Source organism: Podarcis vaucheri (genome assembly GCF_965113315.1).
Source record: "Podarcis vaucheri genome assembly, chromosome: 16".
Lineage (NCBI taxonomy): Eukaryota > Metazoa > Chordata > Lepidosauria > Squamata > Lacertidae > Podarcis > Podarcis vaucheri.
In genome coordinates, this window is record NC_138754.1 from 19,620,249 (window position 1) to 19,639,444 (window position 19,196).

General features: G+C 46.6%; 1 protein-coding gene across 1 annotated transcript in view; it reads right to left on the reverse strand.

Annotated features, from left to right (window-relative positions):
* Positions 1 to 18,695, reverse strand: part of SPTBN2 (spectrin beta, non-erythrocytic 2) — a 52,359-nt gene extending 33,664 nt beyond the window's left edge. Inside the window, exons 1-8 of the mRNA XM_082202872.1 lie at positions 18,515 to 18,695; positions 10,857 to 11,008; positions 5,585 to 5,758; positions 4,124 to 4,215; positions 3,760 to 3,840; positions 3,332 to 3,447; positions 2,171 to 2,283; positions 861 to 1,048 (exon numbers count right to left, since the gene is read on the reverse strand). Coding sequence (XP_082058998.1) covers positions 861 to 1,048; positions 2,171 to 2,283; positions 3,332 to 3,447; positions 3,760 to 3,840; positions 4,124 to 4,215; positions 5,585 to 5,758; positions 10,857 to 11,008; positions 18,515 to 18,647 — 1,049 coding nt within the window. The 5' untranslated portion in view covers positions 18,648 to 18,695. The remainder of the gene's footprint in view (positions 1 to 860; positions 1,049 to 2,170; positions 2,284 to 3,331; positions 3,448 to 3,759; positions 3,841 to 4,123; positions 4,216 to 5,584; positions 5,759 to 10,856; positions 11,009 to 18,514) is intronic.
* Positions 18,696 to 19,196: the final 501 nt, after the last annotated feature.

The following is a 19,196-nucleotide window of genomic DNA, read 5'->3' on the forward strand; positions in this document are numbered from 1 at the left end:
TTAAGACAAGTGAGTAATATTACCCCAACTCAAGCACATATCCAGGCAAAATGCTCGAGAAGGATGCAGGTCAGCAAGCAAGAAGCAATTTGTCAGAGAAGTTAACTCTTTATCCAAAGATACAGCATTCAACTCAGCAACACTACCCAGCAAATCTTGCCCCTATACAGCAGTTGCCAGGACTGACAGCCCCTGCCTTCAACCCCCTCTAAGAATCCTCCTCTGCTGGATGTTTCCCAAGCAGTCTCAAACTGCATCTGGGAACCTGTAATCTCTGTTCTGCTGTATGCATCATCCTGCATGTCCTTGGAGATGGGGGGGGAGGGGAGATTGTTGCAGACAGAGAGACAGACTCCTGGGATTCTTCTGCAGCCCCTTGTTTCATGCCCCTCCTCTACTTCAGCCTCTGAGTCTGAACTACTCCTTGTCACAGGCTCTCCTTGCTCACTAAATCCCATTGCCTCTTCAGCATCCAACAACTTCCCCTACTGGGGTTCTAGATTTGGGTAGGTAAATGTGTTGGTCTGACACAGTCAAAATATATTAATAAATTGTCCAGTAGCACCTTAGAGACCAACTAAGTTTGTTCTTGGTATAAGCTGTCATGTGCATGCACACTTATACCAAGCTAATAAGCTTATACCAAGAACAAACTTAGTTGGTCTCTAAGGTGCTACTGGACAATTTTTTAATTTTTTTATATCTTCCCCCTACTGGGGTGTGACCTGGGAAGAGTTCTGAGAGCCTGGAGGACCACATCTGTCCCTCTGTGCCTGAGGCTCCCTACCTATGATTCACCATGACCCCACTGAATCTCTTCCTCCTCGCTCACCGCCAGGTCCACAAAGGCCAGAACTTACTTGGGGGGTTTCTCCACAGTGCGGTAGGTGTTGAAGGCCTGCAGCTGATTCTGCACTCCGCTCAGACAGTTGGCCAGCTTCCGGTCATTCAGTGTCAAGATGGTCTGCTCAATCCATTGCAGAAGGTCAGATGCTAGCGTCTCGTACTTCTCTATCAGCTTGTCAGCCTCGATGGCATGGTCCAGGACCTGTTGCGGGAACCTGCATCACTCAGACACCCTGGGAAGGGGCTGATGGCCAAAAGACCCACACCCCTTCCTCGAAGCATATTGGTCTACACTTGCCTCACCTGCAACGGCTGCCTAATTTGCATCCTGGCCCAATCTGAAGTGCCGGCGGTTTTTGGTTACGTTACCTCTGGGTGCTACAAGCACCTTTAGGAAACAGTGACTAATGCTGCCTTCTCTTACCCAGCCTTTCTTGAGGGAGAATATGGGCAAGGGTGAATGTTTGAGCATGCCCAGACCTGGTGCTGTTTGGCTTTCCAATTTGTTTCATTCTTTTTAAATTTTATAATCTACTTTGGGAGTCTTCAGGCCAGAAAAGTGAGATTACATAATCCAATCTGATCTAAACCAGGCTCTCTTGCAGACCAGCTGCTCCAAACAGTCCCAAAATGGATAAAACAATCTAATCTTGCTATAACTCGGCTCGTTATAGCTCAGCTGTGGTCCAGTCCTGCCCTGGATAGATGGCAGAGCTGAGTTTTGAGACAGAGCAAACCACACGGCAGGGTAGGGAAGGAGACCAGAGATGTGGGACTGTGTGTCCCTCTAGATATTGCTAGACTACACTTCCACCATCCCTGACCATTGGCTGCAGATACAACAACATCTGGAGGGACACAGGATAGACATTCCTGGTGTAAGATCTGGAGTTCTGCTTTTAAAAGCACCTAAAATATCCTTTTAATGTTCTGCATTGTTTGCCACCCACTCACCCCACCTTGAGGACAAGTTTGGTGAAGACTGAAAGCTTTTTCTGCACTTAAGAATAATAGAATTTTAGAATTGGAAAGAATAATAGAATTTTAGCGTTGGAAGGGAACCTGAGGACCATCTAGTTCAACCCCCTGCAATGCAGGAATATGAAGCTGTACCGTATAGGTGTCGAACCTGCAACCTTGGGGTTATCAGCACCACGCCCTAACCAACTGAGGTTGTCCCAGGCACACAGGTTGTCCCAGCAAAATATATCACCCATCTCCTCAAATGCCTGCCCTTCTTCCTGCAATCTCGGTGGCATTGGAATCCAAGTGCATTTCGGCTCCCAGCGCTCCCCAGCTCCCACCACAGCCCTCTTCATGGTACCTTCCCAATCCGTTTCCCTTCCACAGCTAAGGCTTTCATCTTGGAGAAGTAGTGGTAGTAAGTGGCAACATAGGTGATGATGGACTTCTCATCAGGCTGGTCCACGTTCACATCTAAGGAGAAGTGAAAAATAAAGAGGAGCAAGAGAAACAGGACAAAGAACGGCTATTTTTCCAGATGGCCACCACCATCATTTTAGTTTGTTCAGTGTCACTGGAGGCCCAGGGAGCCTCGGAGGCTAGAGGTGCCTTTTACAATGGTTGGCTGGCATGGCAGCTGAGACTAATTCCTGGACCAGGAAAGCTTGATCGCAGTACAGTGGTGCCTCGCAAGACGAAAAACTCGCAAGACAAAATAGTTTTTCGTTTTTTTGAGTTGCTACGCAAGACGAATTTCCCTATGGGCTTGCTTCGTAAGATGAAAACGTCTTGCGAGTTTGTTTCCTTTTTCCTAAAACCGTTAATACCGTTAAAACCGTGCTTCGCAAGACGAAAAATTCGCAAGACGAAAAACTCGCAGAACGAATTAATTTCGTCTTGCGAGGCACCACTGTAGTGCAGCCACTGATAACTTCGATATTGGATTACTGCAATGTTCTCTCTGTGGGGCTTCCTCTATGCTTTGCCTGAAAACTGCAGTTAGTGCAGAATGCTAGTGTGGACAGGCATGATATCCAGTCAGCATATAACACCCCAGCTCAGAAATCTGTACTCACTGCTGATTTTTTGCTGGTCCAAGCTCAAGGTGCAACTGTTAGTATATAAAGCCCTTCAGACCAGTTTACCTTGTACGCACCCACTCATCCACTTTCCGCTGCAAAACTAGCACTTCTACAAGTTCATTTTGCGCTAGTAAAGAACCATTTTTAGACTGTGGCAGTTCCTACACTCTGGAACTCCCTGCCCATTGACATGTACAAGCTGACATGTGTTGTAAGCTATTTAAACTGCTGGTTTAAATTCCATTTTGACTGTTTTAAAATCTGCTTTTAATTTTCACTTTTACTGATAACTTTAAGGTAAATTATTTTTATTATTATTATTGAAAACCACTTAGGAGGTTTGATTTTTTCGTGTGATTTTTTAAAACAAACAAACATGTGGCCAAGCCAACAGAGACAAACAGGAACAGAGATCCAGGTGCCCTCCCTGCTGAGCTCACCTTCAGGGTCTAAAAGCTTGGTGAGGCCCAGTTCCTTTTCGGCAATGTTGAAGGCATTCTGGAGGTTGTAGTGTGCGTTGCATTTCTTCAGGGTGTCAATGTCTATCAGGTCTGGCCTGATGAGGACACCAAAGCAAGCATAAGAACATAAGAACAGCCTGCTACATCAGCGATATTTGCTCGCAGTGGCCCATCTAGTGCAGGACCCTGTTCTCACAGTGGCCCACAAGCAGGACCTGAGTGCAGCAGCACTCTCCTCACCTGTGATTCCCAGGGACTAGTATTCAGAGGCGTATTACCTCCAACAACGGAGCTGGAACATACCCATTGTGGCTGGTAGCCACTGATAGCCTTACCCTCCCCCGAAGCAAAAAAGATGGAGCAAGCTGCTACGAAGCCATGACAGGCCCCAACCAACCTTCACTGACCTGTGTTTGTGGACAATTGCGTTGAAAGCCAGGCCATCCCTCCAGCTGGTGGTGAAGTTGTGGACATTCACATTCGGGTACCTGTAAACACACAGCAGGGGGCCGGGAATAGGCTTACTTATTTTGCTTTGTTTCGCATTCTTGAACCCAGCCCTCCCTTGAACATTCGAGACAGGTCACTACAACTGAAATGCATATTTCCCCTTCGGGCTTCTTGAAACATCCAAGTGTAGTAATATTAAACCTTGGTTGTGTCACATCTAGCTGAGCTGGATTTAGCCTCAGAGGCAGCCAGCTCCTAACCTCAAGCCCAAACAGGGAAGGGGAAACCCCTGGGCTCACAGTCCCCCACTTATTCCCTTACCCAGCTGTTTTCATCTGACACCAAAGCAGCAAGGCATCCTTGGCGGATTTCTTCTCCTTGTTATCTTCTGTCTCCACACTGATATCCTGGATCTGCAAAAGAAGACAGAATAACATTATCTCAATTCTCCTTTCACTATTGGAGGCAGAATGCGTATACAGTGTTATCTCAGGTTACAAACACCTCAGGTTACAAACACTTCGGGTTACAGACTCCACTAACCCGGAAGTAGTACCTCTGGTTAAGAACTTTACCTCAGGATGAGAACAGAAATTGCACGATGGCGGTGCAGCAGCAGCGGGAAGCCCCATTAACTAAAGTAGTACCTCAGGTTAAGAACGGTTTCAGGTTAAGAACAGACCTCCGGACTGAATTAAGTTCATAACCAGAGGTACCACTGTAAATATCATTTGCTGGGAGTCACCAATAATCAAGAGTGTGCTTGCATGTGGGCTTCCCATTTGGGCTTATGATTGGCTACACTGAGAACAGGACGTTGGACTAAAAGGGCCTTTGGCCTGATCCACCAGGGCTTTTCCTATGATTAATCAGAGCTGAGGATGACCAGAGCTGCATTTATACATGTTACATATATTCAAACTGTGATTTTTTTTTAAAAATAAAACCTGTGCCAAACCAATCCAAATTCTGCACCAAAAGAAGGTAATTCTGCAACCTGTGTGACTTATGCAAATTAAGGAACGCTGTACACATCTCTTACTTTGCACAGTAGGCCTGAAACTTATGTGCAATTCACTTACAAGATTGCATCTTTGCATGCTTCATCAATAAATAAATAAATATGAAGGGAGCAGGAGAGCAAAGGAAAACTGTCAAAAGCCGCTGTGCGAGATCTCACAAGAGACTCCAGAGCCCAGAAAGAAAGGCAAAACGGCTTTAAAAATTCTTTCCATGCTGGGTTTTCCTGCTTCAGGAAGGAAAGCCCTCTGCCTTGCTTACCGTGTTCTGCAAGGTCCTATGAGGCTCTTGCCACTCAGCAAGCCAGTTTGGACAGACCCCCGGAACATAACCCCTGTATAAGTTTCAGGCCTATTTCAGAATTTGGCTTTTTTGCTAGCTGCTGGACAGAATGGGAGAACAAGACTGATGCCCCTTCTGCTGCCTGCCAACTGCTGAAATTATTATTTAGCTGTTTTTCTGCATGCATGCTTCTAAGATAGTATTTGCAGCCATGAGGGCTAGAAACCTGCTCCCCATCCCCTTTTGAGAGGAAGGTGGAGGAGCTGAAGAAGTGGAATTCTTGATCTCTACTACAACAACCTGCTCTTTTTCTGCACTTCCATGGAAATGCAGTATATGTATCACTCTAGTTGCAGGGAATGGACAGCAGGAGAGAGGGGTCCTTCTTGAGGCTGACATTTCGGGGAGCCAGTCAAGGGGAAATCAAGGCAAGTTCCTTAAGGGGGAGGGAAAGGGGGAAAGGCATGGCTCAGATTGTACCTGGAAGCGGAGAATGATGGTCCATATGAGGCCCAGGGTCAATCGGTGGTTGCCGTCAACAATATCGTGTGAGCCCATGTTCTCCAGGTGGACGCGCTGCTCCTTTAAGAACTGGAGGGCCTTGTCCACGTTCTCCAGGCAGTGTATGCGCATCCGGCCCTTAGTCGGCTTCGGCTAACAAAAGCAGGGTGAGAGGAGAAAGAGGGAGATAGGCTTTAATTTTAGCCAGTAACTCTGCCAGGGGATGAGCTGGTGCAGAGTGCTTTTCCTCTGCCACCAAGCACACCTACCGTTTCTAATCCCAAGGATACAAGACCACACTCACACCAAACATTTAAAGCAGCACACCATCACTTTAAAGAGTTGTGGCTTCCCCCACAGGATTCTGGTAGCTGTAGTTTGTTAAAGGTACAGAGAGTTGCCAGGAGGCCCCTATTCCCAGCACGGAGCTACAATTCCCTAAGTTCCCTGGAACGAGGGATTGATTGTTAAACCACTCTGGCAATTGTAGGTCTCTGAGGATGGGCTGCCAGAGAACCCAGGAGAGCTGCTGCCAGTCAGTGTGGACAATGCTGCGCTAGAAAGATCACCAGTCAGACTCAGTATAAGGCAGCTTCCTATGTTCCTAAGGTCTTTCCCAGCGCTACCTGGAGATGCCAGGTATGACGCCAAGGAGCTTTTGCATGCTGAGCAGGTGCTCAGCCAGTGGTGGTGTCGGAGGTTAGAGTGTTGGGCTATGGTTTAGGAGAGTAGGGAACAAATCCATGCTCAGTCCCGAACTCATTTGGTGGCCTTGTGACAATCATTGCCTCTCATCCTCAACTAACTTTCAGGGTTGGTGTGGGGATGAAATGAGGAGAACCACACACATTGCCTTGAGCTCCCTGGAGCACAAGGCGGAATATAAATGCAACGGATAAAATAAATAAGGCCAAGGCCACCCAGTCAGTCACAGAGACCTGTCTTTCTTTCATGTTCATTAGCTCATGCCAGATGGGATAGCTCGTGTCAAGGCTGCAGGTTCGATTCCTGTTTAGGACAGCTTTATATTCCTGCATTGCAGGGGGTTGGACTAGATCAGAGGTAAGCAACCTAAGGCCTGGGGGCTGGATGCGGCCCAATTGCCTTCTCAATCCAGCCCGCGGACAATCTGGGAATCGGCATGTTTTTACATGAATAGATTGTGTCCTTTTATTTAAAATGCATCTCTGGGTTATTTGTGGGGCATAGGAATTTGTTTATTTCCCCCCACCCAAAATATAGTCCGGCCCACCACATGATCTAAGGGACGGTGGATTGGCCAACGGCTGAAAAAGGTTGCTGACCCCTGGACTAGATGATCCACAGGGTCCCTTCCAGCTCTACAGTTCTATGATTCATTAGGCAGCAAATGTGAGATGTTTTAGATGCCAGTTTGTTTGTTTTTTTAACTTACTGCTTTATTAAAAAACAAGAAAAAACCAACCAGCTTTTAGTAGCTCACTTAATATTTGATCTGCCACTTTTATCTATGTGATTGTTTTCATACTAGTTTACGCTTTAGCACATATTTTGCAATCCTGTAATGGAAGGTGGGGCAAAAAGGATACTTTAAAATAGTTAGCTAGCAACTGTGTGTGCAAGAGAAGGTGCACCTCCCTTAGCCAGGATGCTGCTGGCATGTACCAACCCACCACCACCACCGCCTCTTGGAAAGTCCTAATTGTTCCTTGCAACCCAGTCAGGTGCTTCCACCACCACCCCTCCCAGCCTGCTTCTGAGTATACCTGGCGCGAAGACACCAGGGTTGCACCTGCCAGGGAGCCGGTTGGACTGGCACCGGAGCTGCCTTCCTACACGACATTCCCAGACAAGAGTTGCCCGAGGAGTCGCTGAGGTTCAAAACCCCTGAAGGAGGGGCAGAGAAAGTGCCCTACCTATGAGAAGAATGTCCTCTCCTTTTGCAAAGCAAACCTCCTGCCCTTAAACAGGCTGTTGCTTGGGCGGGTGGAGTTTGAGGGAAGAAAATGACAGCGCAGGCCTTGAGGATGGGAAGAGGAGCGGAGGTTGGGACATGAAAGGGAGGCTCTTAAGTCACCCACTGATGCCATTTAAGAACTTTGCTTTTCATCTCGCGCCCCTTCTATTTCTCCCTTCCCGAAGGGTCATTTGTGGATGCAATACCCTGCTGATTTCTTTCTGATTAGATCAGGATTATGTCTTTCATGGACTAAAATGCATTCATTGGTCTTCTACTGATGTTGAAATCTTTCCAAACACAATTGGTGCCAAGGGATGGGGAACCCACTGGGCCCTACGGAGGTTACTTACTGGACTACAACTCCCTGACCACTGGCCAAAGTGCTGACAGCTGGGGCTGATGGGAATTGGGAGTCCCAACACCTTCTCATCTCTCCTGTAGCCTCTCAGGTATCGTTAGGTCACCGTCCTCTCGCCCGCTGCAGCAAACTAAGCATTTCACTTTCAGGCTACTCAGTGCCACCACTATCCTTTCAGAGTGGTGTAGTGGTTAGAGCGCCGGACTAGGACCTGGGAGAGACCAAGGTTCAAATCCCTACTCAGCCATGAAGCTCACTGGTTGACCTTGGGCCAGTCACAGTCTCTTAGCCTAACCCAGCTCACAGGGTTGTTGTGATAAAATGGGGAGGAAGAGAACCATGTACACCACCGTGAGCTCCATGGAGGGTCCAGTGCTGGCAGCAGACTCCCCAAGTCCTTTCTAGCCATACCTGGAGATTCAGGGAACTGAACCAGGGCCTATTTGCTTAGAAAGCAGGTGCTCTACCACTGAGCTGTGGCCCTTCAAAACCTTGGTAAACCTGCTCAGTTCCCATAATCCCTCAGATCTCCAGCATCTTCTAGCATGCTTCAGTGTCTCTCTGCTAATACTACCCAGGGAATTCAGCAGCCATAACAGAAGCACCTGCCAAGCTGCCAGCAGAGACAGTCTAGCTGCCAGGCTGCTTGGAAACCGGAAAAACTGCCTCGCTTAGGCTGCGAACGGGCTGTTTTTCCTTTTGGCTGCAAGGGAGGAAAAGCGTGGAATTCTGGGAACAGGTGCTTGGCTCTCTATTCAGGGGTGGGTGGGGGTTGAGGTTGGCCTAGCCTAGAGAGGTTTAAGGAGACGTGGCAGAGACATGGGAACCAGTCATCACTAGGCTTTATCCCAACAGTCTGGCGAGATTTGTTCCCATACAGAAAGCCTTTCAAAGGATCCCCTATTAATTCAACCAAATAATACATTTCTCTGAGACGGTGCAGCACAAATAATTTGCCACACCTGTGGGCATGCACAGTCACAACCACTGGGTGATGTCATTGTAGTTCACCACTTTGTGTGTGTGCATTGTAGACACATGGTTTAAGGTCCTCATCAGTAATGGGTGTCTTGAGCAAAGCATTTCCATGATTCGGCATTTAGGAAATGAAAGTTTTTGGGGGCTATGAATCTGTATAATACACCTGAACTGGGTTTTCCAATAATTAACTGTATTTGAGAAAACGCCAAGGCATTCTGCAAAATTATTTATCCAGTTTGTTTCATGCATACCAGCACAGCTGGAGGCTGCTATATTCATTTCTATTAAAGCATAAATCTTCTCTCAGCTAGATTTGTACACACAAACACAAAATTACAGTTGAGGCCTCAGAATAGGAGGAGCCTCTAAGTACAAAATGATGACCCCATGTCAAGTTTTACACAATTAAAAAAATAATGGGGAAAACAGACTCAAAAACAGACGTTCTCATACTGGTAGGAATAATAATGGTGACAATGATTTTTCATATTGTGTTGATGAATCGGTGCAGAAATAACTAATTTATATCAAAATTTCATTAGGCTGGGTGCCCATAAGATGTCAGACAGCATCAGTAGCAAGTGAGGTGTATTTTAGGAAAAGTACAGACCACACTAGCCTTCTTGCAAGATAAATATTTTAGTTAGGCCACATTCGCACTATACCTTTAAAGCACTGTGATACCACTTTAAACAGTCATGGCTTCTGGGAGTTAGTTTGTTAAGGGTGCTGAGAGTTGTTAAGAAAAACCCTATTCCATCCCCTCCCATCCTTCCACAGTGGGGACATAAGTTTCCGGACAGGATTTGCTCCTGGTGAGAGTTTGCCAAATGTGCCTTCTTCTTAGCATATTTCTCCCTTTCATCTTGAGGATCTTCAAAGCCCATGGAACCTTTGGTAAAGGCTATTCTCCAACTGGAGCACTCGCAGGCCTGTGTTTCCCAATTGTCAATGTTTATACTACATTTTTTTCAGATTTGCCTTGAGGGAGTCTTTAAACCTCTTTTGTTGACCACCAAGCATTACTTTCCATTTTTAAGTTCGGAATAGAGTTGTTGCTTTGGAAGATGAAAATCAGGCATCCAAACAACATGATAATACCAGCAAAATGGCTGCTGTGAGAATGAGGAGCATCAACACTTTGCATTCTTACTGCCAACTCACACAAAAAATCACTGTCAGTGAAAGACAGGCAATCCCCTGGGGAGATGACACATTTTCAAGCCTATTGTTCTAACTTAAAATGTGCTTGCAAAAGTGTTGATATTCTCCTGGTTAAGTCATTAAATTTCATGGATGTTTCATGAAGAAGCCTTTCCTTAAAATAAAATAAAAAACCAACCCTAATTCTATTTTTTAACCAATACTGAATTTATTGCCTATCAGCTTTCCTAGGAGGAAGCCAGCAAATAGATGAGTGGATAGAAAGTTTAGGAAACGAAGGGGAGGAACAGATGTAAAGTATTGGATTTGGCATGTTACTACTTTGCACTACTGCTTAATTTTTGTTCTTTGAAAATATATTAATAAGCCCTTGAGAGGCACCATCTTTAAAAAGAACCCTGCCAAATCTATATACCGTATTTTTTGCTCTATAAGACTCACTTTTTCCCTCCTAAAAAGTAAGGGGAAATGTGTGTGCGTCTTATGGAGCGAATGCAGGCTGCGCAGCTATCCCAGAAGCCAGAACAGCAAGAGGGATTGCTGCTTTCGCTGCGCAGCGATCCCTCTTGCTGTTCTGGCTTCTGAGATTCAGAATATTTTTTTTCTTGTTTTCCTCCTCCAAAAACTAGGTGCGTCTTGTGGTCTGGTGCGTCTTATAGAGTGAAAAATACGGTATATATATTTAATGAATACATTGACACTTAATTTTTCTTACTGCAAATTTGAGGTTTTGGTGCACTGTGTTGCTCCAGTTCTAGGAAGCTGGCCCCCAGCCCCAGGCCTGTGATGGAACTGCTCTGCCCACTCACCAATTGCTCCCCTGAGAGCACCTCCAGCAGGCGCAGCAGCATCCGCCCATCTCGCAAGTCGCTGTACAAATCACTGATCCGGCACGTGACCCGAGCCAGGTGAGAGTTGACCCATTTGGTGAAGGTTTTCTTCTGCACGGCCTCTCGCTCATCTGCAAGACAAAGCATGTGATGCTCAGAGTAGGAGAGACTTCTCTGCAGCCTTCATGAGAACCAGCTGTCTCAGGGCTCCTCACAACAGGCTGCTTCCAGAGTCTTCCTTCTCTACAATACAAACCCTTTCCCAGTAAGGAAGCTCATAACTTCTGTGGCCCTCTCAAAATCTGCCTTTTGCCTGCAAGCCCCCAGCAGCCATTGGCTGAGCTGCTTCTGATGTCACAGAACATCTGCAAAACATTTCAATGGCCCAAGAGGAAACTCTCAGCAGCAGAATATTGAAAAATGGAACCAGGAGAGCATCTTAAATGGAAGAACCAACAATCTGGGATACATGGTGGAGGATCAGTGGAATGCATGTTGCTATTTTAAATAACAATGTTGGGCTGAAACTCCCCACAGATGTACCTAATTCTGTCTGCAGGAGGGGACTGTAGCCTTTACATGCTGAAGGTCAGCGTTTCAATCCCTGACACCTCCAGTTAAAACAGTTGGGTTGGAGGTGAAATACCTTTCTCAGCCTGAGACAGATACTGCTGGTCAGAGTGGACAATACTGGTAAAAAAAGTCAGATCTGGCAAGTGGCAGTTTCCTGTGTGCTCTGTTGGCTAATATCAGGGATGCAGACCTTGTGGCCCTTCAGATGAAGTAAACCATGGAGTTCAATGCAGCTTAGACTCAGATAATGTGTAATCAGAAAGACCAATAAATCCCTTAATCCCCAAGCTCTGTAAGTGGTGCACGTAACTATTGATCAAAACAAAGCTGAAATGTGCAAAACAGTTTTTTAAAAAAAAAGTATACATGAAATGAGTATCAATAAAAACACGGATAAAATCAGTAAAGCTTTTAAGAACAAATATAGATAATGAAACTATATGTCTAGGTAGGCCTGCCAGAATTAAAAAAAAAAGTATGACAGCAATGGGGAACCTGTAGCCCTCCAGATGTTGAACTACAACTCCAATCAGCCCCCACCAACACAGGGTAATGGGAGCTATAGTACAGCAACATTTGGAGGACTGCAGGTTCCCCACCCTTGGGTTAAGTTTACCTGATTGAAGCCTTTGACATCATTCTGCACTATGCAAGGAAGAAGAAGAGCAATCCCTCAACTTGTCTTTATTTCTGTTTGTTTTTAGGCTGCCTTTGATGGTCAAATCCTAGTAGCATGGACATCAAGCTGTGTCCTCCATTTTTAAAAAGGAGATTCCCTGTTCACTGTTGACCTCCCTTGGGTCCTGTTTGCATTGAACTGCTCGTGGTGTCATAGCAGTTTCTCTAGAGCAAGCTCCCAGGCCACGTGTGGTTCACATTTAAATAAAAGTGGGCAGGGGCCAATCAAATATTCCCTTCCCTCCCACTTATTGACATCCCGGGGGATATGGGCATTTCAGAAAGAACCACACACTTGAGTCCACTCATTTGGTCCCTGTATTTGGATACTTACAGCAGTGACAGAATATCTGCTTTGCATTCAACCTGTGGCTAAGGATTGGGCCCGGGGGGGGTATACAAATGGAAAGCAGTGGTGGCGGGAAGGAGGAGAGGGCCCACTAAAGGAGCCCTTCAAGCCACCCCCCCAATAAACCTGGAGCTGGCACTGGTAATTTCCATACTGTTTGCAGTATGAACAAGGACTTATGTGACCCAGAACAAGAGATAAAAGTCCTGCAAGGATTTATTCTGCTGAACCAACCACATGTGACCACCACTGTGTATATTTTAAAACTGCCTTCTTTCTGCACGATAGCACAGAATGAACCTACATTATGGAAAGTTTTCTGTAGAAAGAAAATGGGGGTGGGGGTTGGGTCTTGTCAAGAAGAGAGAAGCTGCCTTCTCCAGAGCAGGGATGGGGAACCTGGTACCTTCTCGACGTTGTTGGGCTATAATTCCCATCAGCCTCATCCAGCATGGTCAACAGACAGGGATGATGGGAGCTGTAGTCCAGGAACATCTTGGGGGAAACGAGGTTATCCATCCAAGCTCTGGAGGAAAGCCCCAACGTTGTAGAAAGCAGGTGATAAAAATACAAGAGCCAAGCTATCAATAATGCACAACTCGTAAGAACAAGCTCTTACGTGGATTTAAAAGCTTAATTTCATTCTCTGAATTAAAAATAATCACTTTGGGGGGGGCATGGCATTGAGGACATTTTTTAAAGAAAAGGAATGACACACAAACATGCACACAATGAGAAGGTTTTGAACTGCAATTCTATGCACATTATCTGGATGCAAGTTGTGCTGGAAATAGAGCTTACATCTGAGTAGGCATTTATAAGATTGCACTATGAAAAACAAAGTAGAACCACAGGCTTTTCCATTGGTTAAACCAGCAGGTTAGCTATAAAAGCTTTTCTTGATTAATGGAGGGGGCAGTTTAATTGCTACATGAATTTTAATCTGTGTGTCTGGAGAAGGGTACACTTTTTGAAGCTATTTTGGTTCTGGTACATCACAAGCCAAAGAAAAAAAGGGGGGTTAATTGTGGTTGTTTCCTTCTAGCAGTGGCCATGTACACATTTCTGTTGATTGTGAACTCGCAGCATTTCCAGTGCTGGGTTTTTAATCTGGGTTCACATGATGTTATCCAAAATGCATATGCATCTTGTACAGTACTATAAGATACTACTGTTTGAGGAGATGTTTCTAAAACCAGCTTCACACACAGTCTGTAAACTGTTCTGTCTCTAGCCAAGGTGTGAACACCTTTGCATAAGGTAAATACATCCTCACTCCCTGATGTGTACACAAACAGAAAAGGAATTGAGGCCAGTCTGAGCTGATGTGAACAGCTGGGGAAGGAAGAAGTATGAAATGTGTGTGTGTGGGGGGTGTCTCTCACACACAACTTCTTCACTGTGCTCTATGGCAGTAATGTGAACATATTCATAGTGTGGCCATTTAGTTTGATAAACCAAGTAACTTCTTGCACAGTTCCTTCAATATCTCCATAAGGAATCTGTTGATAATTTTGTAATACACAGGTTTACTTTATCTGCCTTTTAAGCAATTCATTGATTATCAGATCAACTAGAAAAACAAGTTAATTGGTTGGCAGCCCACGTTGCTAACATCTCTTGGCCTGCAATCTTAGCATTCCCAGTAATCGTTAACTAACTTATCTGGAAGGGATTTGGTGCTAACTTTTAGGAGCCACTAAAGGATATATTCTGCAAGTCTTTATACACCAGACAACCCCCCTCCCCAATCCTCTTACTCCCCACTCCCTACTTCTTTTGAGCAAGCTAGGCCTCGTTCTGCTGTTCTACTTTGTTTTGCTGTTCAGAACTGGTTCAAATCTTGCTCCTTGCCTTAAGCTAAGAAGGGAACCTTAGGTAATATACTCTTTCTCAGCCTCCTCTCTCCCAAACCCTCAATAATATCAATTTACTTTGCTGAAGCCCTACAGATATTTTGGGCTAAACCTCTGATCATGTTTGCCCTGCTACCAAAAAACACAAGCAGCTCCTACCTGTTTCTACTCCACCCAGTGTGTGTGTGTGTGTGTGTGTGTGCGCGCACACACACACACACACACACACAAGATTTGTAGAAGTTCACAAGCAATTATACTAGTACACAGGAGAGAGATAGTTAGGAAGAGAAATTAAGTGGTAGCCCGGACATCTGGGTCCTCTATAGTATTCTGATTTTTCACAATAATAATACCAACTAAATGTACTGCCAGTGTTTTGTCAGAAGGTCCCATGGCAGGTTACAGTGATTTAAAGTTTAAGAATAAAAACAGTTAAAGCAAATAGCATTCACGTGAATGTGAGAGGAAGGGCCTTTGAAAAACACACATCTTGGGTGTCAAATGGCAGGGTAAAGAGATGTCTTCTGCATTTGTTGAAAGCTGCATAGGGGATAAGCCAGAGATACCACTGCAGGGAGAGAGTTCCAAAACTTAGGGGCTACCACAGAGAAGGCCCTGTCCTGGGCCATGCCCTAATCCAGGCACCCCCAAACTCAGCCCTCCAGCTGTTTTGGGACTACAGTTCCCATCATCCCTGACTACTGATCCCGTTAGCTAGGGATGATGGGAGTTGTAGTCCCAAAACAGCTGGGGGGTCGAGTTTGGGGATGCCTGCCCTAAACTTATGTGGGAAAAGGAACTACCAAGAGGGCCCCCTCTGTTGATCTTGACACCTGGGAGGTTGTGTAAGGAGAGGTGCTCTTTCAGGTATTTGGGGCCTAAGTCATTTAGGGCTTTAAACACTAATGTGAGCACCTTGAAGTAGCAGCTGATGCAGACCTGTAAAGCTCAAGTGCAAGAGGGCTGTAGCAACTAGAAAAGGAGGTGCATTTTTAACCCTATAAAAAGGAGAAAGAGCTTTTGCTTCTGCCTGCACATCACCTTTCTGGACCCTAAGCCTTGGGCTGAGAGATGCCAGCAGTGCTGCCTCCAGCTCCTCTTGCCCGTCCACCTTGTTTGCATGCAATGCAAAGCAACCCCAGCAAGTGTTTGGCTCCAGGGTAAGAAAAGCGAAGCCGAAAGGAAAGGACACTGGCAGGCCTCAGGCACTCCACCCCTCCTTGGCCTATCCTTTATTTCAGAGGGTAATTTATTTATTACATTTACATCTCTCCTTTGGCTAAAGAGCTCAGGGTGGCACACACGGCTCTCCTTCTCCCCACTGTATACTCACAACAACTCTGTGAGGTAGGTTAGACTGAGTGATAGTGAGCTTCATGGCTGAGGGTCTCAGTCCTACACTCTAACCACTATACCACACTGCCACTGGTACATTCTCTCCAGCGCTCTTCTCTCACATCCTCAAGGGCCAAAACGTCCTGGCCACTGCAGAAGGAAGTACCCTGAGTCCTGGCTCAGATTAGGACCACACCAGCCTTTGCCAACCAGGTGCACTTTTGGCCAAAAAGTCCTATCTATCCCATTCAGCACAGGATGATGGGAGCTGTAGTCCCATGGCCTGCACAGTCGTCCTGCATTTGGGGTTTGTTGCTGTTGTGGGCATGTGCTGTTGGGTTGCTGTTTTCTTCTCTGCAGCTGGCATTTGCCCTGCAGCCCAGGCAGGTGCTGCTCCTGTGCTTCGACCCAACAGACATTATACATGCATGCACAGTGCATGCAGAGGCAACGGAGGGCTCAGCCTGCCCTTCTGCCTGAGTCACCGGGACGTGTCAGAGCAGGGCTTGTTTGCTAACCCTGAGCCGAACAGCATTTCAAGAAGCCTCAGCTGTCTGCAAGCTGCTGCACACTCCCCCAACCACCCCCCTCACCCTAGAGACTGATAAAGGACCCCCTCCAGCTGTTAAGACAGAAGTATATTCTGTGATCTAAGCATCCTGGACAATGATCCTTGTCTCTCCCCAGTGAAAAAAGGTGGGGAGCGGACGTAGGAACATTCCTTACAGAAGTCAGATCACTGGTCCATCTGGCTCTGTGATTTCTACACTGACTAGGAGTAGCAGTCAAGAATGAGAGCCAGTGAGATGTGTGGGTTAGAGCACCGGGAGACCAGGGTCACATTCCCACTCGGCCAGGAAGCTCACTGGGTGACCTTGGGCCAGTCACTTGCTCCCAGCCTACTGCACAGGATTGTTGTAGGGATTGACTGAGGAGAGGAGAAAACCACACATGCCACCTTGAGCTCCTTGGACAAAAAGGAGGGATATAAATGCAAGAAATAAATAAATTCCAGGCTGTGATCTCCCTCAGCCTAACCTGCAGATGCTGGGGACTGCACCTGGGACATTGAGCAGGCAAAGCTATGACCTTTCCCCAAAACGAAACAAATGTAAGACTCCAGTCGTCAAAGTTCAGGAAAATGGCCAATTTAAACAGGAACATTAGAAGCTGCCTTTTAATGAGTCAGACCAGTAGTTCATCTAGTTTCGTATTTGACAGCAACTCCCCAGGATAGCAGGCAGGGAGCCTCTCCCAGCTCTACTTGAAGATGCTAGGGACTGAACCAGAGACCTTCGGCAGCCCCTTAATCTAAAACACCTTCCCAGCAGCAATTCAGTCACTAGATGCTACAGCAATCCTCGACACCAGTTCTGTCCCCCATTTCCAATCAGGCAACACTATTGCAGACTCTAATAAAACTAGCCATATACCGTCAGGGACTTGTACACCAGGTCATCCTCCAGCATGATATAAGCCACCACTTCAATATGGGCCCATATTAGACACTGAAAACGGCAACATTCAGAAACCAGTGGGAGACAACTTCCCTCTCCCAGGATACTCTGCTGATGACCTCAGTCAGCCACCAGGCTTCAGCATAAAAGACTTCCAAAGGGAGGCTGCCAGGGGAAAGTGCTGAATGAGAATTGATCAGCAAATCTGATTCTATTCAATTTGGGCTTAATCAGAACTCCGGTTTTCTTTCCTACCGCAGGTGTTGAATTAGCACAGTATATAGCTGGTAACGTGGTATTACTGTCAGTAACCGCTGCTGCAAAAAGGACCCTTAAGTTTGTCTAATTTTGCGACAAAGTTCACAAGAGCACATCTTTGTACTCTGCAATAACGAAGCAGCGAGTGAAAATAACACTGACCTGTTTTGCTCACATAGAATGAAGGAGGGTGGATAACATTTCAGGGGAACCCAACACCAAAAAGAGTTTGGGCCCAGATCATACGGTGGATGCTGCCCCAGAAACCTGGGGGTAAAACCTTAGCAAGGTAAAGAGGCTGGGGGTGACAGCGGGGACTACACAATGTGGGACAACAGCCCTACCCGGTGGGTGATAACTTTTTCAGTTATGTGGACTACTCTCCCCAGAGACACACAGCTGGCACTTACTTTGCTTGCTTTTTTGGTGTCGAAAGGAGGTCATTTTATAGCTCCCCCAAGAAGGATTTGTTTTACTTTTTTATTGCTGATTTTACTGCAGTTTCACTATTTAGAGATTTTTTAAAATTACAGTTTAATGCAACGTAAGTTTTTGAATTATTCTGTTTTTTTATTATGGGTAGCCGACTTGGAACCTTTGACTGAAAGGCAGGGTGCAAACCTTTTAAAAATAAGTAAATGAAAGAAATTGTGACTCTGTGTGTTGAGGGGGAGGGGGAGCTGGGGTCAAGGTGAGCATTCCTAGAACAGTACTTCCCACCAAAGAGGGGCAGGGTGTAAAACAGAGAAGTCCTTGGAGTCACAGAGGCTGTATCTGTCGGTATGTACTGTGGACGACTGCCTGTCAAGGCTCCTCTCTCTCTTGACAAGGTCTCCTGCCCTCAGCTTCCAGGAAAATGGGGAAGAAGGGTAGCTTTGGCAGGGGGCAGCTGGGCACAGCCCCAAAGAATCTCAACCACGTCGCTGTGTTTGCCCCATGCAAATCCAGCGTGCGTTCAGCTAATTCCTGGCATCACTGTGCGGATTAGGGTCCCTGCCGCCACCGCTTAAGTCAGGCCAGAGAGATCTTGCAGGTTGGGGTGGTGGGGGAAAGACTCCTGGCTGAGAGCTTGCCCCCCCCAAATCTCTACTGATCACCCCCCTCCCCGCAATTCTCCAGAGTGCCTACCTTGAAGCTGCTTGAACCTGCCCTCCAACACGTTGGCATACTGGACTGCGTTGATAAATGCGGCCGGGGAGAGCTCAGGAGGGGGAGAAGGACCCTGGATCACCTCCAGCAGTTCTGGATCAGGTTCATACATCCTTGCGGCTGGAGTACCTCCACTTGGACCACCACGGCAGCCCCCTGCCCACCCACCCACCCCGGAAAAAACCAACCGCAGTTGGGCCCAGGTAGCAGGAAGGGAAGCTCCAGCACCTTGGTGTGAGTTGAGCGTTTCAAGAGAGTTTTGCTGCCCCCTTCCAGGCGAGGGCGGCAACCCTGGGAAATTTACATAAAAACAGGTTGGGTTGCTCTGAATGGTGTGTGTGTGTGTGTGTGTGTGTGTGTGTGTGTAGAGTACACTCACTGAGCCCAGGCAGACATGGAAAGGGGAGGGGAATGGGTTGGGCAGTCTGCCCACACACATACAATTCAATAGTCTGAAAAACTAGCAAATCTCAGCATTGGGGGTTAACCAAAGCTCTTACTGAATAGGGCTCAGGGCTCTACCCTCAGCTCCAGAGCAGGATGGGTGAAAGGGGACTGGGGCTCAGGACTACTGGATCCTTTCTCTCTTCCCCCCTCCTCACCCTTCTTAAGAGGGGACTAATGATTCTGGAGCTTGCCGAGGTAAGTTTATAAAAAAGAT